The sequence below is a fragment of the Heliangelus exortis genome, chromosome 13, assembly GCF_036169615.1.
Source record: "Heliangelus exortis chromosome 13, bHelExo1.hap1, whole genome shotgun sequence".
NCBI classification, from domain to species: Eukaryota; Metazoa; Chordata; class Aves; order Apodiformes; family Trochilidae; genus Heliangelus; species Heliangelus exortis.
The window spans coordinates 10236925-10263714 of NC_092434.1; the positions used below are offsets into that span (position 1 = coordinate 10236925).

The 26790-nt window shown below is 37.9% G+C and overlaps 1 protein-coding gene across 3 annotated transcripts in view; it reads right to left on the bottom strand.

Moving 5' to 3' along the window:
- ZNF536 (zinc finger protein 536) overlaps window positions 1-26790 on the bottom strand; it is a 338017-nt gene that overhangs the window by 174754 nt on the left and 136473 nt on the right. For all 3 annotated transcript variants that reach the window (XM_071756806.1, XM_071756805.1, XM_071756804.1), the window contains one exon: window positions 2875-5046. In XM_071756806.1, the coding sequence (XP_071612907.1) occupies window positions 2875-5044 (2170 nt within the window). In that variant the 5' untranslated portion in view covers window positions 5045-5046. The remainder of the gene's footprint in view (window positions 1-2874; window positions 5047-26790) is intronic.

Genomic DNA, 26790 nt, shown 5'->3' on the forward strand with positions numbered 1-26790 from the left:
AACATTCTTTTACTCACATAACAAACAGCTGCATACCACATTAGCCCAGCCAGTGACAGTCACACATCTCTGCAATAACTGTTTGATTGCAAACTTGACCCTTTCTTCTTCTCAGCCTGAGCTAGACATTTTTAAACAGGCACTCCATTCCCAATCCTCCTTTGCAAAGAATTACATCAGATAACAAAGACTTCTCTGCCACTCATTGTAAGCCTTCTTCTGGAGATCTGTTCTAAGAGGCACTGTGTAAAAAGGTTTTTATGATGAATTCAGAACTACTATCATGTTAAGAGCACCAATTTATAAAGAAGAATTCATTGGTTAAGATCTGAAAAAATAGTTTCTCAGGCCCTACTGACCCAGTTTTCAACAAAAAAGAATCAAGTGATGCAAATTAAGTTTTGAGACATTGTTATGCAGTCTGAGAAATTTGTAAAACTGTGTTTTGCGGTAATTTCTTAATAGAAGATTCAATGACTACTTAATTCTCTTCTACGCAAAAAAATCTGATTTCTTTATATTCTACAGGATTATTTTTCACAGGTAGGGATAAAATACACACTTGATAACAATGAAAAGTTCTGACAGCAGCATGGCAATAAAATTTAATTTTAAAGTTCTAAAGAATACTTAGATTTTTTTCTAGTAAATGCAATACTCTCTTTTATCTGATTAGGAAGTTATAAAAATGCTCACACTTTTCATGATAGGATGTATGACACTGAGAGCCTTCTTAGATCTACTATGAACAGACTAAAGGAGACAATCAGATATTAATAGAAAAGGTCTGGTTTTCTTCAGCAAATACAAATATGCTTCTAGCACTTGTTACTGGCACATACTATGATTTCACTTTTACATGCTTCAATATAAATGCTTCAGGTATCAAAATAAACTTTAAATAAACTAAATCTAAATTTAAAATAATTATAAATTAGTGGCCAGAGAGAGAACAACACTGCAGTGTTATCTTTTGCCTCTAAAGATAGGAAAAACTTCCCACAACAATGCATTTAACGAAGCAGAACACTCAGAATTAAAGTTTGTAGGGCACTGAGAACACACCAACTTTCACATGCATTGTTTTGAATCCTCCTCCATCTCTATCAGTTCAACCTCACTCAGAAGACTCTGGGGCTCTTTTTTCCCCAAAGTTTTCCAGACAGCCCTGGAAGACTTCAGACGGAATTTAAATGATTTCAGGATCTTTTATTTGTGATCGCTCTGTGGCATTGCAAAACAAAAGCAACGCTTTCTGTATTAGAGTGTGAATGTGTCTGTGTCCCACAACAACATGAAGAAGTTTTAAAAGCAAAAGTTAGAAAAATAATCTTCATATTTTCAATCCTTTCAATCAATCTCAACAACTATACATAGTATGAAATTAGCTCTCGCCTGTTACGCTTGTTCCTACATACAATTTTTCTAATGTGTTTCACCAGTAATAAATTGTAAATGAGCCTATGACTCTAAGAGCAGACAGTGTGTTTCATGGGTATTTAAACAACAGCATTAAGTACTATAGGAATCTGTGGAATGTGGAGTGCAGATTTATGTGTCTTAACAATTTCTTTACTGGTTTGTAATAAGCCGGCAAACTAACACTTTATTTTTATATTAATTTGGCCCCAGAAGTAGAGTATACTGGAGCATGACAAGAACAACAAAAATAAACTGGCATATACTTAATAACTGCAACAGTGAATTGCCTCCAATACTAAAATACTTATCAAAACTGGGGGGAAAAAAACTAAAAAGAATTACCCTCAACAGCCTGCTACCAGCTCTTTAACAGTGGGCAATGTAATGCCTTAAGGTACCTCAAACTGTCTTTCATTTTCTAGACTTAATGGCTGATTGCAGAAATCAATGTTGCCATTAGTAACAGAGTATTTGTTATGGCATGATTTCCTCTGTTGTTAGGCTTGCAGAATGATTACAGTATTAGCGAGGTGCTTTCTTTATAAAGGGCTGAAGATATAACTTTCAATTTACTATCCATTAGTAAGTGACTTTGGAAATATAGATGAAGCCAGAAATCTTACCTGTTATTACTTGGAGATTTTATTTCAGCAGTCATAGGCTAGTAACTTTAAAAATTGTACCAGGAAGCTCAATATTTTATAGACATCTCCAATGAAATATTATCTGCTTGCTTTTTTATACACAGCAAGTTAACATGACATACAATGCAATTAAAATGTTTCGGTCCAATTTCTATTTTTCTTGGCCTTTCAAATAGACGTGAACTAAGCAGCAGGCATCGTACATGTTAAAATGTGCACGTAAGTTAAAGATTGTCAAAAAGTTAATAATTTTATTTTGAATCTCTTTTCAATCAGTCAAGTGGCCAGGTACAAGTACATATCTCAGCTAAGTGCGTGCTGTGGTTGTGGGCAGTCAGAGAAGTTAGCTAACATGCTGCTGATTAATCCTGTTTCTTCAAACTACAGCTCAAAGGCAGCATCTTTCCTCAACTTTTTACATGGAGGACATGGAAAGCTCTGCATAGATGTCATAGGTAAAAAATAAGGAAAAGAAAACACCTTCCAAAACCTGGAAGAAGAGGCCCTGGAAGCAACATTGCCATTGGTGACTGTACAGCCCCTGCAGGCTGCTGCCAGCAGGGTGGTAGAAGTGACAGCAGGAAGGAAGCCTAGGAAACCTGTCCTTGGAGTGGAGAAAAGGGTGAGCTGAGAAATAACCTCAAAAGCATTGTGGGAACCCAAATGCAGATGTTCTGGCATATAACACCACATCCCTGTGGACTGCAAGGAAAAGACCTAACGAGAATGCATAAACTACTTTGCTGCCGTGGTTTCAAATATAGCTACAAAGCTTTCAGTGCAGAGAGGGAAGGAGAAGTTATCATACCTGAAGAGGAGGGTGAGGAAGGATGTGGGCTGTCCTCCTGGGCACTCCCGGTCTGCGACAGACCCCCCCCTACTCCGCTCTCTTCAGTGATGTTAGAGGATCCTGGTGTTGTTGACCTGCTGACAGACTGCGACTCTTGATCACTTCCAGATCCACGTCGCTCATCAAGACTACCTTGAATTATTTCATCTTCTCCTTTCCTGTCTCTTTTGTGGACCCTGGAGTGAACCACCACTTGGTGGTATGTTCTAAAAACCCTTCCGCAGTCCGGGCATTCAGTTGGCTTTTCTTTAACATTTCCATGACTTTGTAAGTTATAATCGAGTCCCTGGTTCATACCATGTGACAAAAAATCTCTACTGCCTTCTAAAGGGTCTAGTTTGTTTGGCAAGTCTCTCTGATTGCCCATTTTAGTGCTGTGAACCAAATCAGCAGGCATTTTCTGCTTAGAGCCATCTGCTCCTACTAACACATACTCCCGCTTCTCCTTATCAAACATAACTCCAGCATTTGCCAAAGTGTCTTCATGGCTGCGCTGTATCTGCTGCTCTTTAGACAAAAAGCCATGTTCCATGGCCATTCCCCTTGCCATAAGCTGCCAGGCCTGATAGCTGTTTACTGGATCCATCTCTGCTGCTTTGGCGGCAGCTTGTAACCTTTCTATACAGCTGGATTTCAGAGGAGGCACCAGATTGAGACAGCCCAATAAAGAATGTTTATCCCCTTCAGCAATACTGTGGCCAATGCCAGAAATGGGTGAGAGAAGCTTCCCCAAGACTTCCTTCTCTTTCATGGGCATATCTCCTTTGTTGTAGATTTGAGTTTGTTCACTTAAACTCGCTTTGTCAGGAGGAAGAAACCCACTCTGCAAACACGACAGATATCTTGAATATAAGTTTGCGTGAGCTTCCTGGGACATGCTGCTGATGGAGACAGGTACTTCGGGATCATTAGGAGATTTGTTCTTTACAGATAACTTATTCAGGTGAACTTTCATGTGATTTTTAAGAAACCAAGGCTCTTTGAATCGCCTCCCGCAGATCTGACAGCAGTGTTCAAAGGAATCCTTGTGCTTTCTCATGTGGCCTTTTAGGAACCAGGCTTGGCTAAAGACTTGGCCACACACCTCACAACGAAATTCATTGGTGGATTGCTCCCCATTCCCGTTGGAGCCCTGGCCCTGTGCTGACTCTGCAGTTATGTGAGCCTTCTCCACGTGGCTAATCAGCTCCTCCTCCTGCGAAGCAGCGAAGTCACACAGGGTGCACTTGTAAGGCTTGTGCAGGATCCTTATGTGCCTGTCCAGCTCTTCTCGTTTCTTAAACTTGCCTTTGCAAAATGTGCATCTGAACCCAGCTGTTTGAGCAACAACTTCTTCCTGGACACTGACTGGCTTTGGAGAGGGAACAGGATTTGAAATGTCAGGGGTGCTGTGATTAGCTGGCACAGACAAGTTGCAGTTTGCAAGAGGCATTGGCTGGGTGTGCTGCTGAGCTTTCACATCAGGTCGTGGCTGCAAGAGGCTGCTCTTCATCTGTTTGTCCCGAAGAATCGCTCTCTCCTCCAGCTCATGTAAAAGTCTGTTTTCCTCTCGGACTCTTCCACGACCTTTGCCGAGGTTTCCAAGCTTGTGAGTACGCAAGTGGATCTTCAGGTTGCCTTTTTGTGCTGCTCTGTGGTCACAGTAGGGACACTTAAATGGTTTCTCTCCAGTATGAGTTCGCATGTGTAGAGACAGGATGCTGTTAAATCGAAAGCGTTTCCCACAGAGAGGACAGGGGTACTTTCTGTTTTTCCTGGCATCATCCTCTATATCGCTCATCTGAGACATAATCCCTAGGTTTTGTCCATTTAAGAACTGCTGCAGATCCACACGTCCATTCAAACTAGTATCAACCTCTCTGTTGAGCTGGTTTGCCAACAGTGCCATCTGACTGCTGATGGGCTGGTTTGCTATGGACATGTGGCTTTTGTCTTCCAGTGGTGCTGATGCCTTCTCCTCTGGATTCTGCCTGTTCTGCAGCTCTGGGAAGGCATGGCTGAGCTGGGAAGTGATCTGGTGCAGCTTTTGGCTCATTGAGTACTGCCCATTGAGTATGGTGCTGTTGAGATGGGCGTCAGCTTCTGGCACAGCTGAAGAAACACCAAGGCACAAACTAGCTTCCTCCATCTCTGAAAATCAGAAGATATTTTAGATTCAGACTGTGAAAGTGTTACAGGCATTGAATCATTGACGTACAATTTGCATTTTATGTTTTACCTACTCATAATAATGCAGAAGAATTAGTGTAAAAACAATAAAAACTGTATTAAATGCCAACTGTGCTATACAATTGCGATCATACATGTGCTTTCATCATTCTGCATCTTTACCAATACTCATTAATTACTATTTTAAAATATGCTACAATTTCAAAAATCTAATTATTATGGAAGAGGCAAAGGCTTTTACCACCTTCCTTGTCATTCTTGTGAAATTGCACCTGTTTACCTTTCTAAATCTATAGAAAAAGAAATGTTATGCATCTCTCCCATTTCCATTAGAAAAGCCAGGGGGAAAAAAAAAAAAGAAAAAAAAAAAAGAAATCCATTTGTAACTTTCAGTTCCATTAACCATATTCAATATATTACATATTCTACAATGAGAAAGATAGTTTTATGATTTGACAAAAAAACGATGTTATGATATTTACTGGTGTACAATAAAACAAGATAATGTTTTGGGAAAAAATAAAGTAAAGGACAAGCTTTAGAACAATAAAAAGGATTTTGCTTTAGTCAACAAAAAGTGCAGTAATATCTCATTAAGCTGATTAGTATGCTGCTTAGAAACAGTACTAGGTGCTGTAACACATGATTATAATCATAAAAATCCTTCAGTGTTTGCAAGTAAGCATTAACGAGGTATATTAAATTTTAAGGAGACTGCGACTAGCAGCTTTGTAAACCTCTAAGATTAAGATTTAACCCTTCTGTTACAAAACATTGTAATTTTGTCATTTTGAAACTGAGCCCATCAAAAGGCATATACATTATCTTCTGCTAAGTCTTTTAATACATTGAGAACCTTCAAATTTCAGTTCTTAGGAAAACTTCTTAGATTATAGAAGGAATATCTCAGTCCTTCGATGGTAAGATATTAAGTGATTTAAGACACTTTGATTTGTTTTAAAGAGCTCTTGTACAGAACTAGATAAAACAAATTAAAATCTGGGGAAGGTGTTGTGGGAAGCCTCAACAAGTTTAAGAATTGTAATAACTTTCTAATACACAATAATGACTACAAATTATACCTACAATATGTATACTGTAGAAAACAAGAACTCCAAGCTGTTTCTCAAACATGACTGTTCTGTTCTGGACTGCATAATTGTCCACAATCATCTTCTATTCCTGCCACTTCTCTACACAGAAATAATGTATCTATAAAATTCTATTTAAAATACAAAGTTTTACATCAATAACTCTCAAACTATATGATGCTATAAGGTTATTCTAGAATATAATTAAAATCTCTGTTCTCCGGTGGGATAATCTGACACTTTATTAACTAATAAAATTACTACATTCTATATGTTACTGAATATTTAATTTGGTCAACTTTCTGGTTGGCCTTAGCCAAATGCATTTACTTGCTATGCCATCTACAAAGGCTACAGGCAGACTCCAGGTGGACACCATTCCTCACATAGCTTCATAGTGGCCACTTGCTAGACAGTTTGAGGTCCAAATCTGGCACATCCTTAAAATGCATATAGTTGTGTTTACAGGAGTAGTCCAGTAGACTTCAAAGAGGGACCCTCAAAAGCAAAGTTCCCCATATTCTTAAGTATTTGCAGGACCACAGTTTAAAGAAAACAAAACAAAACAAAAAACCCATGGGTGGTCTCCTAGAGAAGACCTATTTGGCCCCTGACAGGACGACTGAGCTTGTGATACAATGCAGATCCCGTAAGAAGTACAGGGGGAAATGTGTATTCATGTGTATTAAAGATGAACACGAGCTACAAAATTTTGCTCAGATGTAAAGCAGATATTTTTCAAAGTTTAATAGTGCCGTGATTCAGGTTTTATGTTGAGGACCCATTTCTTAAATTCTGTCTATGTTGTATTTATAAATATATTAAAAAGATCAAGTGTATAAAAGGAAAAGGCTTAGACCCATAAGCTGTAGGACTGCACTTAAGTTTAGCTTGCAGAGTCTGATTTTCATAGGCGAACACAAGTGAAGTTTCCACTCAAGGCCATAAAATAAACAAATCAAATTCTTTTGAAGCAAACCAAATTTATTGCTAAATTTTTCAGAGTTAGTTTCAGAGTTAGTGCTTAGACCTGGAAAAAAAAACCCCAAAAACCCAAAAACTCAAGAAAAATCCTGGAACCACAATCCACTCTATTTTTTTCCTGGATTCCACAAAAAAGAACATACAAACTCAAGAAATGCTTCCTGTGTACAGACACATACATATTGAAGAGGGTTTATCCAAGTCATTGTGAATTGTCATTATTCTATAATGGCTTGAAAATACAGTCTAAATTTCATTTATTCTGTTGACCTCAATGGGAACTGGTGCCTTTGCATGGTCAGGAAGGTTTGGGTAGTTAATTTCAACATTTTTATACTCTATTGAAGTTCAGAAATGCTGACAGATCCCAGTGGAGTTTATTAATTCTGATGTTTAACCCTAAGCATCAGTTCAAACGTACGGCTGTTTGGTCTGGGAAAGGAAAAGGGAGTTGTAGTTGAGATTTTAAGTTATTCTGTGGCTCTTTTTCAAAGACAACTTTACAAGAGCAGTTGCAGTTGGAACAATTTTTACATTTTCTATTGCTATTTTTGGTCTCACACTAACATACAGACACATATAGGGTAGAAGATAGATTGACTGAGGAAAAAAAATCAAGAGGAAGACCAAAACCACAATTTTTCATTTAAAAACTGATATTTTTGCGTGAAGTCTGACCCATCCACATTCATATTTTGGCACTGGAAAGTTTATAAATTTTTTATGAAACATGCAGAAAGGTCAGGAGAGCCTCTGCTTAGTGAGAAATAACCACCTCTGAATGCTGTGCACTCTGCTCAGCTGTTCAGCTCCTAGGATCCAGGTCCCACAATCTCAAGATGGTACTTCTTCATTTAGATGGTATTCCCACCCTCACCCACCCCAGTTTCTAATATTCCTAATCCTGCCTCTGAACTGTCTCCTTTTTCTCACTTATACTTGGTTGCAAAGTATAACCACAGCATTCACCATAGTTCCACATGAAATTTCTCCTGCAGTTCCCAGCTACTTCATTTAGGAACACAGAGGCCTTGCTACTCTTGAGCTCTCATGTAAATCAGACTCTCAAGTGTTCTTCAGCACATGCACAGCAAAGCCTACCAAAATCTTATCTTGTATTCACAAGCAAGACAGAAATAAAACTCCTACTCATCTATCATTCCACTATGAATTAGATAACCCAACCTAATTTGCCTAATTTCTCAAAAAAAAATTAGAAATTTCATTCTTCCTCTCTTTATCCATCATTGCTGTCTACAGCATGATCAGACAGGATTACATCAGGTGATGTAAGGGGCTTTCATGTCCCAGTGAGCCTCTTGCCTTGCAGTTCAAGGTCCCCACCTTGGTGTCATGGTGGTCACTGCACAGTTTTCTCCATTGGACAGGACCCTCCCTCAGGGTCTGGCTGCTCTTTTCAACACCTAAGAGGTGCAAGGGTCCTTCTGCATTACACCCATGCCACAGCCATGCAGTCCTTCTGCATCTCCATGGATTTCCCTATGGGCAGAAACACCTTCCTCAGACCAAAGTGCTATGTTACTGTATCCATTCTGCCCCTACAATCAAATGCTAAAAACACTAAGAAAAGTCACCTGAATGTAAGTCATTAAAATTTACCTTTTAACAGATAAGCAGTTTTTAATTGCAGGTGTTTTGACAAAAAAAATGTTTTTCACATCTTCTTATGACCTACCCTTTGACTCCCCAGACCAAAACACAAGGTATCAAAAAAAAAAAATCTGGAAATGTTAAATTTTAAGTGTTTCTGTGATGCTTCATGGTAGGGAAAATGCTTAGCTTTCAATTTTTAAATATCTAGTCTGTTACATCTCTTATCTCTCTTATAAGGAAAACAGAACATTTTGCCATCTCTCGTACTGGGAACAGAAGCACAATGTTCTCTGTAGTTAGCATGAGTTTACAAAATGAACTGCAAATCAAATTGGAGATTGTTAAGAAATTCAGAATATATTTGTTGAAATTTAGGGAGAAAATTTTTGACTTTTAAATATCTCAAATGTTTTGTAAAGACAGTGTCTCCCAAGACATGGAACCAACCAGAGGATGTTGGCATCAGGAGCTGTTCAAGGGCTGCCCTTCTCAACTTTATCAACCCCTCAGCCCTCGTCCAAGGCAGCCGCTCCTCTCCCTGCTCCTCACACAGCAGTTTGGTTACACTGCACAGGGCAGGCCAGGAGCAGCCCCTCAGTAAGAACCAAACAGGAAAACCATCTCCTGTGTTGGGTGTGCAGTTTCCTATTTCTATGAGGAGAGTGTTCAGCTTATGAAATTCACAACTGGATACATATATTACAAAAATACTCTCTCATCTTCCACATGAAGGTGCAGTGAAACATTCAAGTCCCTTTGATGATACTAATAGTTATTTTGATTTCACTCACATTTTTGCCCTCAAGACTATTTCCTGTGATATCAATAACGAAAGTTCTGACTTTAGCCATTTCAACCAAGCACAGAGATTTTATTTAACTATTTGAAGTGGATTACTGGAATTTAAAACCAATTATGACACCAAAAATGCCTGTCATCACAACTACATTAATGTAATGTGAGAAGCTTGGCTTCCTTTTGCTGGAAATGGAGGGGGAAAAAAAAAGATGGCAAAGAGAATAAAAAAGTTGAAATACCAGCCTACACAGAAGCTAACATATGCAGACACACACATATCTGTATACATACACATATGTGCATACACACACCTGTTATCTTTGTAAACAGATGGACCAAATTCAGCTCTTATTTACACCTGTTCATTCCTACTGGACACACACACTAAAGCATTTCCCTCTTCACTGCTATAGAGAAAAAACCACTGTTGTGCTGTTATTATAGCTTAGATTAGGTTAGTTAAAAGATTTACAGTTCAGTAAGCAAAGTAATGCTTTACAAGCTCACGTGTTTAAGCAGCAAGCTCGCTCTGGCCCTGATCCTCTGAGCAGTTGGAGTTACACACACCGTTACTTACGCTCTCAGAATATAGACCTGGTATTTATCTTTCCAGCTAGAACAATTCACATATATCTACATTATCTTGTGGTCCATTGGCTAATTCTAAATACTCCAATACAGACTGCTTCATCTCTTAGCAACTCATAAACAGGTATTGCTGAGAAACTTCAAAATATATATTGAATTTTTATTAAATATTGTTCTTACTGTTGTAGCTGAAACAGTTTAACTAAGGCTGTTATAAGCATAATACACTCCTGTTAAGAAATACAGAACACCAGACTACTGAACCCTTTCAGGGTCATTAAACAGCTGTAAACATTATTACAAAAATAAACCAGAGATTTCATGCTTACATTTTAGCCCAGAGCTTGGTGTGCTGAGCAAGTACATTTTTTTCATCTCTTACAATCAACGCTGGTGACATTTGGGCATCCAAACAAATTACATCACAAATATTACTGAGGTGGGTAGGATACTGAGCAGTTTATTTACCAGATGATTAATATATAAAGAGTAGGGCAGGACAGATGACCTACTCTTCTTTGACTGATTTGTAGGCAATATTAAGAGACGTAGATGTAAATAGTTAAATTTTAACAAAACCATGTGTGTGTGGAAAGGAAGGGGGGAGATCAGATGTATTTAATGACACCAGGAAACCATTATCCAATCTGGTAAAATGAAATGAACATTAGGCCAGATTCTATTCTCATTTTACTTATGTAAAACAGTATAACTGTATTTGGTTCACTGGCGTTTTTCTTTTTTTTTTTCCCCTCTCTCTCTTTATTTTTATTTTTTTAAATTGGTTAAGTAGGTATCCCACTCCTTGGGGTATAATCTAATTATATGAGGGAAATACATGGCTTCTGGAGTAAACCAGAATGTCTTGAAAAAAAAAAAAAAAAAAAAAAAAAAAAAGTCAGCCTATAGGTAATCCAGGTAATCTGTCCTATCTATTTGGTTTTATTTAATATTACTAAGGCCAACTAGGTAATTTTCTGTAATTATTAGTCACTTTACCACATTTCTGTTTTAAAGTCATAGCAAAGGATATGTAGCATCTCAGAACTCAGAACTGGGTTGAAGATCACCAAACTGTCACATTTGAAAAAGACCTCTATGATCACCACGTCCAATCTTCAACCCCCTACTAAAAATTTTTGAAAAAGTCCCCATGCCCAGTAGAGCATGTCCTGAAGTTCCTCATCTACACAGATTTTGAATACCTCCAGGGATGGTGACTCCACCACCTCCCTGGGCAGCCCCTTCCAGCACCTGCCTACTCTTGAGGGCAAAAATGTGAGTGAAATCAAAATAACTATTAGTATCATCAAAGGGACTTGAATGTTTCACTGCACCTTCATGTGGAAGATGAGAGAGTATTTTTGTAATATATGTATCCAGTTGTGAATTTCATAAGCTGAACACTCTCCTCATAGAAATAGGAAACTGCACACCCAACACAGGAGATGGTTTTCCTGTTTGGTTCTTACTGAGGGGCTGCTCCTGGCCTGCCCTGTGCAGTGTAACCAAACTGCTGTGTGAGGAGCAGGGAGCCTCACCCAAACACCCATCTTCAGCACCCAGCTGCTGCAGGACCACGCAGCAGGGAGTAGGGAAGGCATTTGACAAAACTATAGCTGCTTTGTAGTGCTGATATTTAAACAGGCTGCTTATTGATTCCAAAACAAAGTACTCCTTTAGTAACAACAGAGCCAACTCATTCCACAACAGTTTTTATGTCTTAAAGAAGGGTTAGCAGAGGGATTTTGAAGTTTCAAAAGTCATTAGCTGATAGAAAACCGTTTGCTGAGGCTTTCCCTGTGCTCTGAGAAGACAGATGCTTTCTGAAATACCTGATACATCTGTAGGGTACTTTCTAGCTAGCACAGCATTTTGGACTGATAACTGATCAGTAGAAGATAAATCACTAGAACAGTCTTTGGTTGGTAGCACCCATGGAGTGGACGACTGTGAACTGTTCATGATCACAATCTAGGAAGACGAGCAGAGAGGAGAGGAGAGGTCATTTATAAATCTCACTCACAGATTAGAATAGAAAGATTAGAAGCATGCAGACAAGCTGTTTGATTTATTGCTACTTTGCATGTGACTTAGCAACATCTCTTTTCCTTCTTATTTATTCTATTTCACTTTCATATACTTAAGAAGTCAGATCCAAAGAAAAGAAAGATAAATAATTGGTACAGAAAGTTCAGTAGATTAAAAAAACCAACAAGCAAACAAACAAAAAACCCCACCTCCTGCTTTTTTTCCAGGCACTGGTTGCATCTGGGATCATTATTTTTTAGCTTATAAGCACTGACTCTCACTTTATTATTTTTTTTCCTTAGTGCTCTCCTGATGGCAAAAGATAAGATAGCAAAATTCAAATGGGAGTGTGCTTTGTCAAATGCTTCATTAAACTAAAGCTTTTCTAACTTTAGAAACAGCATTTTTTAAAGTAAATTTGTTATTTTCATGTAATTTGGAATGTATACAACTGATTAAACTCTCTCCTATTTGATCAATCTCCTGTAGCTCCTATCTGATTGTTCACTTTAATTAATCTAACTGGCATCTACATCAGACTGAAGAAACCTTAAAATTAAGCTTTTAACGATCCACTTTAGTATCACATAGAACAAATAAAACAATAAAATTCCTGGAAGACTTTGCAAAGCATAATTATTATTCCACTTTTGTCATTTTTACAGATTGAAATAGTCTCCCAAATCTTCTGTTCTCGTCTGAGGACACTGTACTGCACTGGAAGTCTGTAATACTCTAACTTATTATATAATATTAAAATGCACATAATGTTGATCCCATTAATGCTACATTCCTCACACAGGCAAGTTCCAAATCAAAAGCAATGCATTTCAGCTGGGTGAGGACAGGAGGATCAGGCCCTCTATACCAAAGAGATCAAGCATGAAGAGTTAAGACCACAGACCTCAAACCATAGTTTGAAACAATATAAATCCAAAACTGTAATGCTGGGTTGATGATTGTATTTTCATTTCACAAAATCTTAGGCTTAGATTTTGTATATGACTAAATATAATGTCAAATGCACATGTGTCCCAAGAATCAAAGTATGATTGATTGTGAAATATTCATATGCGATAGCCCAGTGAGATTTTTTTCACAAGGGCACCTGTCGGGAGCATAAGCTTGGATACAAATCATCAAATAAGTATGTAAAATCATTACAAAAATCCAGGCATGCAATCAGATAGTCAGTTGTCTGAAAGTGTTGGACTGTAGCCAGCACAGTGGCTCGACAGACTAATGCTTTGGTCTTTGCAGATCCTCAGGGCCCTAGTTCAGTTCCTCCTGCTACTGGTCAGGTCAACTGTCTGCACCTAGTGTTGACTTTCCTGGCACCTAATGCTAGGAATAAAGAAAAAAACCCCGAGTCCATAAGTTCCCTTTGACCTGAGCCACAGAAACATCTGCTGGTTGAGTCACGAACTGCTTGTTGGCCAAGTTTAACAGCAACTGATCCTGTTGCGGATCAGCTCTCTCAGCAGTAGGTGTCACTGCAATAAATAGATGGATTTCAAGGGACAAAGACACACTTTCCCAAGGAAAATGCATAAACAGAACATCTCTGAATAAAGAGAGTTTCAGAAAGAAGTAGATGCTCCAATTAGACTTCTTCCTTATGCAAAATGCTGAAAATCTGGTTTAAGGAGAAATGAAATTGCAGAAGTTGGGATTGCCAACAACTATAACAAAATAATTCTGTCCTTTAGTCCTATGTCACAAGGCTTCTTTAATTCATATTAATCACCTCCCTGCAATCCCAGGTCTAGTAGGTAAAGACCACAGTTAAATCTTTTTTCAAAAAGCTCTCTAACAAATTAAGTCATTTTCTCCTGTGGAACAAAAGACCTAGTTATATGGAAAGCTACTGCACACTCAACTGTAGTTTAGGACTTAAAAAAGACCACAAGGTTAGCCTATTTTCTGCCAAATTAGAGAGTCTGTACCCAACCCTATCTGCATAGAGAATAAGGATAAAGCAAATACTAATAACAGCTTTAGGGGAAGGATGATGATGTTTCAAGCATAGATTTGATTAAGAGTGAATATTTTGAAACAGCAGTGACCAGTTTATATTTGAAACATAAATACGTGGTATGATAAATAATATCACAGAGGTGTCACCCAAGTCGACACCATATTTGGTTTCATTATCATGAAATGGTTTGTTGGATAATTAAGGATACTCCAGATTGCATACTATTGAGTTACACAATAGACAAAACAATGCATCACTAAACATATTACCTGTGATGACATCAGCACAGGAACTGTGTCTCTTAAGGAAATGTTTTAATGTTGGTCAACAAGAAAAAAAAAAGTTTAATGGAAAAAAACCCCAAAAGTTTAATTATATTAAACCTTGCATAACCTGTTGCACATGAAAGAGAGCATTATGTGATGGCATATACTCTCAAAGTACATATATATAACTGCATTTATTTTACTTCTAATGCCACTGAACTGGGAATAAAGGATAGGAAAGAGTATAGAGATAATGAAAAGATAAACTACTCCAGTCTTCAAGATCAGTGTATTTAAGAGAAAACAACACAGAAAAAGTCCACACACATGAAAAGTATGAACAAGCCTCACTGCATACCAGGGAAGACTTAAGCCCCTTTTCCCCCAGTACACAGCTGATATGTCCCCAGCAGTAATTCCCACCAGCTAGTACCCCAGTATTCTGCAAATCTCCCCAGAGCTGTGGTCATCAAAGCAGACTCTGATCAACACACTGAGAGAGGAGGGGAAGACATTTTCTGCCTGTTTCTTTGCTGGGCACAGAAATAGCCAAGATCTTAATATCATATAAATGCAAACAGTTAGGAGTAACTTTTGCATTTATCAGTGCACCCAAACAGCTTCCAAGGCCAGAAAGTGGCAGAATTTTTCAGAATTTCAGCACTGTAGAAATTAATATCCCTAACTGATCATTTCCACATCGCATTTGGGAAAAAGCTTGCCATGTATCTTGACTTAAATAGATGGCTCATCCTCTGTAAAGAAGCCAGGGACAGAGTCCAGAATTCGACTCCCATTGCTGAGTCCAGTATGCCAGATAGCCTTCTTTTATCAAACATAATTGACAGCTGAAAAGACAGGGTTTTTTTTTTAAACTCATGACAGAACTATCAGCATAAAAAATTTTGGTTAAAATATTAGTGAGTTATTTTGGGTTTTAATAACTGAGATTCTTGGCTGTTAATCCCTTCTACCTCCAATTTCTGTCTTCTCTCTTTTCTTTTCCTCAATCCAACTGATTCATTTTTCCTCTCCCTGTAACACATGGACTTGGTGACAAAAAGGGAAGACATAATTGAGAGGGTCATAGCAATTCTTAGATACAAGTGGCTTCAATGAGTTATTTTTAATACTAATTTACTAGAAAAGGATAATATCGAGAAAGATTCAGTTTCAATGGAATTAGATAGAGTGAAGGAAACAGCTGAATAAGGCAGGGATTCTGGGAAGCAGGTAGATGCAGGAAAAATAGAGCAAACATTGCTCAGAACACTCCTTGTGTTTGTGGTCTCCAAAAAAGTAGAAATGGCAAACTCCGTACAGAATTATGTGGAAAAAGTGCAGAACTAAATGAAAAAAAAAAAAATAGGTGAGGAAACACAACACAAACTTGAAGTAAGGACAGAAGAAATATACCTCGTTACCACTCAAGAAAAATTAAATACTAAACCCCACGAATCTCCTTTATCCTTTGGTGTTCTGGTCTGTGCACACTCTTACTGATATGATATATTACTGCTGTTGTTATTTAACTTTATTAATTGATCACTGTCATGAACACAAAAGCAGAGCCAGTAACTCTAGAAGCCATCTCCTACCTCCCATGATACTTTCATACTGAGCTAAGTGGTTTAGACTTAAAAGGGTGTGGTTAGGAGTCACTCTGCTCAGCTAAGACACTGACAGCTTGATTTTGCAACTGCTCTAATTTTATCTGTCCCAAGGTTAGAAAACATTCACCTTCAGGATTCCAACAAGCTGAGCACTGACTGCTGTCTGGGCACCCCACTTGTATCTGGGCACAATGGCTTTTGTCATGAACAAAAAGTTGACCAAAAATTTGGCAGGCACATAGTAGATAGATGAATAGAGAAGAGGGATGTTGTAAAAATACAGAAACATATTTCAAAGCTATCTGCAGTATAAAAATCCTTTTAATATTTCTGATGTTAATTGCAACATTCCAGGCCCTTGGCTGAAAAGACAACCTCTCCTGGTTGATAGGTGAGTGGCAACAAAGCTGACAAATTGTGATAAACGCAATCACAGGATGACAGAGGCTGGCAAGTTCAATTACTGCTGCAAACTCAGCTGGAAGATGGACTTTGCTAACTGCAATGTATCCCCAACAGCCAGCTCTGGCCACATACAGCTCTAACCAAACTCCTTGGAGTGACTGACAGGATCCCTGGAGGTTTCAGTTCCACTGTAGCAGAGAGCTGTTAGCAGAAGGACCAGGGACTGACAGCGAGTGCTTTACTGCAAGAGTTTTCCATGCAACATGCATGAAACAACTCCAAGTGAAACTATTTCAAGCCTCAAGAATAGTCTGTGCAAATGAGAAGTTTGTGTTCACTTTCTCCAGCTCAGCTGAATTTCTCCAGCTTCAGGTAAAACTCAATGTTAATTTCCATTGCTGCAAACCTGTATGAATCAAGGTAATTTTCGCAAAATACAAAGCCAGATAAAAGGAGAGGGAAAGACTTGGTGGTTCAGTGGCCTCCCACTGCTTGCAATAGGACAAAGTGTTCCTCGTTGTACAGGACCAAACACCAAAACCTCCAAAGCTTAAAGCATTCAGGAATCTCCACATGAAACCTCTGTATTGCTTCAGCTGCCCAAGAAGAAACTCATTTTCCTGTTGCACTGATTTCCAGTGACTTGCATCTACACTTCTAGTGATTGTTATATCTCTCTAATTAAAAAAAAAAATCATTTTCTTCCCTTTCTATTTCTGAATAGACCAGCTATTCTTATTTGATGCAAAAATGAAGAAAGGGATATATATAACAAATTGTGGCTTCTTATACTCCAGTGAAAAATAATCTAAGAATTTAAAACATATTTAATGAAAAGTATGAGGCTTTCTTGCAGTTGCTCTTTTTTTTTTTTTTTTAAGTCACAAAAAAAAGAAATCCTTTCTCAATTTTTGGTTGTTGACTTTTATTTTCATAGTGACTTTTTACAAAAAGAACCCACTATGTTTCTACAGGACGTCTTTGTTCTCTTTCTAGATTTTCCAAAACTTTGTAAAAGGACAATGGTATAAAAATTATACTGTAAAAAATGTAAGTACTGTGAGTGAGCGAAGTTATTCATTTATATCCCTAGCTTATGAAATGCCCATATCATGTATCCTTTATCCAACAGCAGACTCTTTTAGCTTCAATCACAAGAGCTAACAATATGTTATTGATACGATTTCAGGAAACTGTCAGCAGGCAGCTTAACTTTCAGTCCTCAGCTATGGTGAGCATATGCACAAAACATACCTGTACCTCTCCTGCATGAAAGCTGGCAGCGATGAGCACATTCCTGTCAGCTGTCACAGCAGAATAAAGAGAAATATAAACAGGTCTTCCTCACTAAGTACAGCCTCATACTCTTTACACAGTGAAAACTTGCTACTGGTTTCACTGGGAATTATCACCAGCATCAGAAACGTGTGTCAGAGCACTGAGGTGCAGCCAATAGCTTCCCGCAAGAAGCTGGTCCCCAAAGGCACAGTGAAGGGTCCTTTCTCATTTTTTCTGCCCCATGCCCACCTCCTCCCTAGCAGCAAGCCCTCTCCCAGTAGTTGGCCTTTCACACCACTGCAAAGTAGTTGCAAGGTTCTGCCTGTGCCCTCCAATTATATTCAACACAAAATCAATAAGATGAATTCGGAAGAGAGAGGCAAACTGGGAGACCACCCCGCTGAGAAACAGAGTGGGTTAAATGATGCCTGAAGTTTGGTACACCCCAAGCCTGGTCTCCAGAAGCAGTAGAAGCCTTACTCCTGTCAACTGGGGTGAAAACTGGGACTCCCAGTTCATTTGGCCCTTTGTGCTCACTTTGGCAAAAGGGTGCACTCACAATGACAGATGAGGCTTTTCTGTAAACATGCACAACTTCTTCATATTCACCCACTTCTGCCTGAAGGAAAAATAGTCAGCATGTAAGTCAGTCCGGTATTCAAGTTTTAAATTCATGTGCTATTATATTTTCAAGAGCTGAAGAATAGCCACAAATATCAGAAGCCAGAACAGGTAAGCTAAAAGTGCATTTCTCCCCACTCTAGGAAACCAGTGGTTTTTAAAACTAGTTTTCATATCGGTGCACAAGCTTTAATAATAAAAGAGTATGTTGTACTATTAGATGTTGGTCAATTTTTTTTGTTTGACAGAGAGAAATAACAGGCTGCTGCACAGTTTTGGTGGTTTTTTTTCCTCCAAATGATCAGAGAAAGTACCACACTTTAAGGATGTGCCTCTCTTGTTCTTAAAAGGGTAAAACAAAATATTCTTCTAGCTATTCTAAGCCTGCCATATAAGTATTATGCTGTTACAGATTTCAAAAGGTTAGCTTCAATGAACCTGACATCAGTATAACCCAAAATAACCCATTCAAGAGAAAAGTAAGAAATAATTGCTGTTTTCTCTTTTTTTTTCCTCAGCTATATTGCTATAATGATTTTGCATAACAGATTGAACAAAGTGCTGTTGTGACAGGTGGTAGAATTCAGCTAGTAAGCACAGAGACAGGGTTCAATTTAGTTTGTGAATCCTTTAATTGTTGTGCAGCTAATTAAAGAAGGTTCTTTACACTCGCAAGTGTTTACCGTTGCTAGTATGCATACATGAAAAATTAAATTGTGCCTTCAAGGGCTGAGAACTATAGAAAAATCATAGCTGATTCTGCAACATGCTTACCAGCTCAAAATAGCTGCTTTTCACAATTGGAATTTGTAAAACTTTTTGCTAAGCAAATATAGAGCTAATTAGAAGTGTTCGTTGGACCAATTAACATTTAAATAAATAAGCCATATTGCACATTTCACAGTCTTTATTTAATGATGCTTCTTAACTCTTTGGAAAGATTCCTTTAAGTACAAATAAGTTGTCATAAAAATGAAAGACAAAAATAACACCATAACAGTATATTCTATGCTTTTTTCTTTTTGCCTTGAAGTCTTTTCTAAAACTCTATACCTGTTACTAGGGAAGGGGGGGGTACACAAATCTGGTTCCTTCTTTCATCTTGTCAAGTTACCTTTACACCCTTTTGAATGCAAACAGAAAAACATATTTGATTACTATTTAAAGTGTTATGATAGCTCTGTTTGTTTTGCCCCATGGAACAGAAACAGTTTTAGAAAAAAAAAATAAATTACTTTTATGTCATAAAATGGCCATTGCAGCCAAAAAGAAGGGTATTCTCAGAAGAGATCGCTCTTAGAGTAACGAAAGCAGCATTTTGAAAGTTGCATTTACAGTGAAGTGAAAGGAAAAACCATCTGTTTTTCTGGTCTAGGATTCTGTTAGGATTCTCATACCAAAGCCAGTGTTGTTATTATACCTAACCCTAGGGCTGCGATTGCCTGTCTCTTTGGGGTCAAGTGATATTTTGCTTTCAAAACAACTGTCTTTTAATTTAACAGTCCTTTCAAATCAATAAGACCCTTCAGTCTGCACCGAACATACATTTTCTCTCTCTCTTTCAACCTCCAAACCTCTACCTAACACAAAGGTTACATTAAAAACCGAGGGAAGGCTTCTTGCTACCTTTTTCCAAGATGCATTACACTACCTTGTAATCACACGAAGAGCTAACATGGAAGGACTCATTGTTGACCTTGGCTTTCAGCAGAGAAAACCAAATTAACAAGGACCAATTAACATTTAAATAAATAAGGAAGATTAAAATAAAGGAAAAGAGCATAGTATCTCTCTCAATCAGTATGAGTGATAATCTCCAGGAAGGACACAAGCCCATTGGTGCATGGAAGCACAGACTGCTCTTTCCTGTACCAGCAAGGCCTGCTGAGCACCAAAGGGGATGCAGCCACGTGTGGAAGCAGGCAATGCTCTCACTCTGGAAAACCTTTGGGAAAACATGCAGAGACCTTACAGTCCTGATATACTTCCAAGAAGGAAAGGTGCTGCCCATATTTCTGGCCACTGCTCTGCCCCTTCCATGTGAGGCTGTTAATGGTTGTGATTTCATACATCTGATTGCTAGAAGCCAAGAAACTCACAGCTCTGAGCTCGCATCTGACAAGGAGCAGCCCAAGACCAGAGTACTTTTGTGCAGATTGTCAGCATGTGCTACTTCAGATTAAATTTTTCATGGGAAAATTTGTGTAGGTTTTTTACCATCCAGTAAATTCTGGTTAAAGTAAAAAAGAAGAAACAGTGGCCAAAGAACATCCAAGAGCCCAAGAAGAAAGCATTTGGGAAGTCTTTGGAGACTGAGAAATCAGTGTTTTAAAATGTCTGTTCCATTACATTCAACCTGGAGAATACAACCTGGATTTTTGTGCTAAGTAATTCTCTGACTACCAAGCTACAAAATATACTGGTATTATCAAAAGTTTCATGGTTCAAGGAAACAATTTGATATACTGATTTGGCCTTTTTGGGGGGGTGGGGAGGCACACAGGTACCTGTAGGTGTAATCTGGAAGTAGCCCTAGGGACTCCCTGGGCCATATGATCAGATGATGCTACACTAGGATGTAAAGGGGTCAATCAACTTTCCTCTTCCCTGCCTCTCACTCTTCCCCCAGGGAAATGCCAAAAAAAAACCTTCCAGTTGGCCAAGTTTCTCCACCATTCTTGGATATCTTTATCCCAACAGAACAATCAAATCCCCCACTTAATAAGCATCCACAAAGACTACCTTTTAAAAGGACACTCCTACACAAAGTTTATGAATAATTCTCAGAAGATTACAACATGATATATCATTTTAAGTATTTGGATCTGGAGTACTGGTTCGGGCCTCTAACTGACAGCCACCTTTATGAATAGTTAAGAGTTCACAGAGATGATTATCATGTACTATTTAAATATGTATAAAGGACAAAGATAATAACAATACTTTGCACTTTAATAGAAGCTTCTGTCTGAAATTCTCAAAGGAGAGCTGAAGTCCTCACGAATGCATACTCACATCTCCCCTGACCTGCACAGTTGGTCACTGCTATTATTCTCAGGAATCTGGTAGGCTGTTATTGTTAGATTTCTCAAAAATGATAATGTCTGGCTTAATTTATAGCTCAGCTGAAGCTTTACCAAGTGAGTAACCCCAAGTGAATCACCACTGTGGGAATGCTGACGAGTGCCTTGCACCAGGGCTGAGAGCAACATGGTACTCTGCAGATTCTTACTCCCTGTTCTCTTGATGGAGGAGGAGAATCCTCCTCATTCCCAGGATGAGACACAGCTGACTGATCAGCTGAAAGAAAACCATCTCCTGCTGCTGTTCAGGAATAAGCCTGTCTGTAGCCTCAAAAATAATTTTAGACTTTTTTTTTTTTTCCCAGTACTAAAACAAAAAAAACCACCAGAAGTGGGCTCTTGCTAGAGAGACATACTTTCTTGCATGAAAAGCACTTTTCTGCACTTAGAATTACAGCAGTTTTGTAATTAAAAAAAGGGAAAAAACGCTTTAAGTTATCTATTTCTAAATGCTCTTTGATGAAGTTTAATTCTCCTGTCTTCTAATTAAGAGACTAAAAAGAGTGACTCTCTACTACCCTAAAAAATACAGATTTTAGCCACACAAAAATTTGACCATGGTCAATTATATCTTTTACAGAAAATATGAAGAGAGCTAAAAATTTCAAGCAGAAAAGTAAAACATCCCAAATATCAGCACCAAAGTTTGAAATGCTGCTAAAAAGTTGGCTGGGTTTGAAAACTGGCCCTGGGTAATTTGAATTTACGGTAAATGGCATTTGTACAAGGTCCTCCTGCCCTTAGGGCTCTATTTACAGAAGGGTCAACTAATCCTGAATGTATAATGCTGCCAATGTATTAGGAAATATGCTTTACATCCAGCATTACTAATATGTCTTATTGTACAACTTTGTCTCTTGAGCAACTAAAATTTCTTAACCAAGAATTTAAAAAAAGGCAAAGAAAAAAAGGCATACCAAACAGGTATGGGCCAAAGTGCCTGAGTTTCCATGCTTCCTTTTACAATGCAGTTTTGCTTCAACATCTTTAAAAAATTCTCAGCAATGTCAGAGAGGCACAAAAGCAATGACATAGGAAACTGGACAGGATTTTTGCACTGGACATTGTCATGTAAGACTGTCAGTGTTCTCTCCTCTTTCATCTCTAAAAAACAGCTTTTGATCATTTCCCTACCAGCAGTGTTGTCAGTCTCAACTTTTTATTATTATTTTTATTATTATATTATATATATTACATATATATAATATTATTATATAGTTATATATTCTATAAATCAGAATGATGGAGTTATTGAAGTAACAATGTATGCACTACCACTAGCACAGGGAAGCTGTGATCTCATTCAAGATCTATAGCTAATGGCAAACAGCAAGAGACTGAATTCCCTCATCTCAAATATAACCATCTAAAGTCAAGTAAAATTCAGCACAACATTCACAGATACAGAAGATCAGAAAATTGGTTCACAACAACTTATCACAGAGTAACATGTTAGCACAAGTTAACTGATTCACAGTAATTTTTAGTGTACATGCTCTTGGCAAATGTGATGTAAACTTAGTACAGCTTTCAGTGAAAGACATTTCACTGCTTTCATTAGGGCTAAACTAATACGTTGTTTCCTGCGTGCTGTGAGGCAGGAACAACTACAGAGACAGATACAGCAGCAGGCAATTGGTAATCTGGGTGTGGGATCAGTATTTATTGCCAGGTTCCATGGTCTTTTGCCAGGGTTCAAAAAATGAGATAACAAAAAATGTTTTTCGTTAAAACACCTGTGTCAAATTTTTCATGGAAAGTTACAAGACACTTCCCTATGGCCTATCTGCCATGGAAGTCCTGCAAAACAAGCAACAGGATATGGGCTGGCAAAAGAAAAAAAAAAAAAAAAAAAAAAATCACAAAGTAACCAAACTCCATGACACACCAAGGTACCAAGACTCAAAATGGCAAGAGATGCAAATTTAAAAGATGTACATACATGATGGACCCAATACCAAAACCAAGTTGACAACAGTCCTTTCAACAACCTTCATGAATTTTGGTCAAACCCATGCTGAATTAGTGACCAACATTTATAGCCACATAAGAACCTCATGGTGGAAGTTGAATACTTAGCATATATGAAACTTATTGATGGAAATGAAAACACATATACAGGAAAAGATTTAATTAACCCTTATCCCTCATCTTTCATCACAGTATTTAACACAGAACACAAAAATCAAGGTGGGTAATTACAGCTAAACCTTTTTCCCCTGCAAAATAATTTTCAGTAACTGAAAACTATCTGAACTAAACAAACAAACAAACAAAAAAAACCCCACTGCACTGTTATGTATGACTTAAAACATTTTTAAAAGAAAAAAATCACTCGTGTAATTTCACTGTAAGCCACAGATCACTTAAGCACAGTAACACAGTGTTCTAGAGTTTCTCTTTCTTACTCTAATATTCTTATTCTGGGAATGTTTTCATCCTTATTTTTCCTGCTCAAATTCTCTGTAGTAATACTGTGTAGAAATGGAGCATGAAGGTGGAATACAGGCAGAATGGGGACTTCTCCCTCACACATTACTTAACTGCTTCTGTAAGGTTTCATGATCGAAACGAAAAAGAAAAATTCAAATGGAAAAAATATCCCCAGGAGTTTCCAGTTCTTCATGCACTATTTCACTGATAGTGGAATGCCCTTCCACTGGTGCTACTGCCACCATCAACCCAATGCAGTTTGGGATACATCAAGGCAACAGAAAGGAGATGATTAGAGGCACAGCCATACAAGACAGATAAAAAACCTTAACAAAACTATAATACCCTTGAAGTATTCCAAATTCTAATTATTTTCCTAATTTTTTTAGAGACAAAAACTAATATTGAAAAATCTGTGCCTTATCTATGATTTCCTATATGCAGCGAGATGGCTCAGACTGACAAATCTGCTTCCTGTTGCTCATCAGACAAGAGCTGGGGGCAGACACAACACACAGGGCACATAGGAGGGGACACGTTCTACAGAATCTTTTTCTCTGCAGAGAAAGTGCACTGGTGAGAAAACATTCATCCACACATACCACTGAAAAGCTGGTATACTTAATTTTAAGTCTTTCAGCCCTGACATACAGAACACACGAAATACTTTTGTTCAGCTGTAGCTATGTCTACTCAAATCACAAACTATGTAATACTGAGGAGCAACATATCTGCAAAATTAACATCAAAAACATTTTTTTTATCACTCTTATCTACAGTCAAGTCTGCATATCCCCTAAATGAAGCAAAAATATATAGGAAGCTAAATGTGTAAAAAAAAAAACAATTTACACATTCTTCCTTTTTGTTAATTGTCCATTCTTTGAAACAGACACAATGACCACAATCAAAAATAAATACACACTTTTCCCAAAAACATTCCTGTAACAATTCCTATTTATCATCCACTTTTGATATTAAGCCTTCTACTTATTGTGTAGGACCTTCCATGGCAATCAGATGACAGCTCTTATGTATCCCGAATAACATTTTCCCTCTTGGGGACAGTACACCTTTGGGATACCTAAAGGGCTAGAGAGATTTTTCAGAGGTCCAGTGGTATCAATTCATTTGGAAGACTTCCTGAACAGAAAAGATGATGGTTTAATAAGCATTTACAAATTTCAAAATTTACAAAATTAAAAAAAAATTTTTGGAATAATGAAGTAGAATGCACACAACGGCCCCATTAATACTGCCACTGTATCCTCACTGGGTTCTTACCAACTTCCACTCTGCAGCTTTGCATGAAGTTTATTAATTTTCCTAAGCTTAAGCATGGGCTGAAATATCTACTTCATTTAAGACTGCAAAACACCAGCACTGTTGTGAGAGTTGTCAATAACCAGAAATGCTGGTGTTTTTTTTTTAAATCATATTCAATACTTTTATAAGAATAATTAATATTAAATATAATGTATTTAATATTTCTATAGTGACCATCAGTGGTTGTTGGTATGTTATAAACCATTAATTGCAACAAAAAAGTTTCACTAGCTAAAGAGGGAATCAAAAGGAATTTTCAGTCAGGAAACAGCTAAGTTGGTTCAATACTCTTGAAATCTCAAGCAGATGCAGAGTCACTTTGCAGATATTCAGAATAATAGATGAGGAAAATGTAAACATATAGTGCTATACTGTCTGAAGCCATTTCTCTGCTAGACAAGGATAGGGTTTGGGATGATATAACTTGCACTTTCTGGTTTTATTCAAGTCTTTATTTTTCAGGACAGGATCTCTCTCACCTGTTTGCAGCCATGCCAGCATCTCATCTAAATTTAACAGAGGTCTTCAAAAAGAATGAAATCCTATAAAGATCCCTGTGCCTCTTCTGTGAGAGGCAAACACAGACAACCTAACTTTTAGATAGTATTCCTTTGCCCTGTGCATGAAAAATAGCATTTTTAATCCAAATTATACTGAAAATTTCACTAAAGGGAAGCTGGCATTTCTGCTGCTTCACCATGAGCACTTTTTTCAACATCACATTTTACCGGAATCCAGACTAAATTGTTACTTACAAGGTTCATTTTGTAAAGACATTAATTAATGGACTGCACATGGAAGTGAGGTGGGGAATATTGTGCATTATTCTTTTGGCAAGTACATCATTTTAGTAATTAATGTTGACATCATCTTTTAAAAATGCATTAAGCAATATAGACAACATATACTCTGCCCAGCATTACGTTTTGTTTTGTTTTTTTTTTTTAGGGGGTGTAGTGCAGGGGGGTGAGGGAGTGTTTCTCATGTCTGAGAGACTGCAGCGGGGTCCTCTATTAGCCGGTAAGGTCCTTGTCTGTCTTGGTCAGAGGTACACTTTAGGTACAGTTCTGGACATGAAGGCAATATGGATCATGAACATTCTTACAGAACTGCCAGAGCTGTAGAGATCCAAACTCAGTAAGATTTTTAGTGAACAATTCCTTTAATAACACCCATTAATAAAACAGTTTCTTTCCTTTCAAATTTTGGGTAAAAAAGCAACTCATGGTGAGCTTTTACTTCAACACCTGTGTTCACACAGACTCTAGTTCCCTTTATCTTCCTATCTCCTCATACCTAGCTAATCCAATAGATGTTCTTTCCCATTTCCCAGATGAAGAGTATCCCTCTCTCCAAAGGAAATGAAAGACATGAAAAGAGGCACTGGCTTACCTCAGTGATGTAAACCCATGAACTTTTTCCACCAGCCTGGCAAGCAGAAACTGAGAAGCTGAGAAATACCAGGTATGCCTTTGAAAAAGAAGTTCTGATAATTCTCAACAAGGTCGTGTCTAAGCACTTTAATTCTAAGGTTCTAGATACGTAGAAAGTTAGTGCCCTTCATGACCCAAAGCTATGGTATTTTTTAGCTGTGTA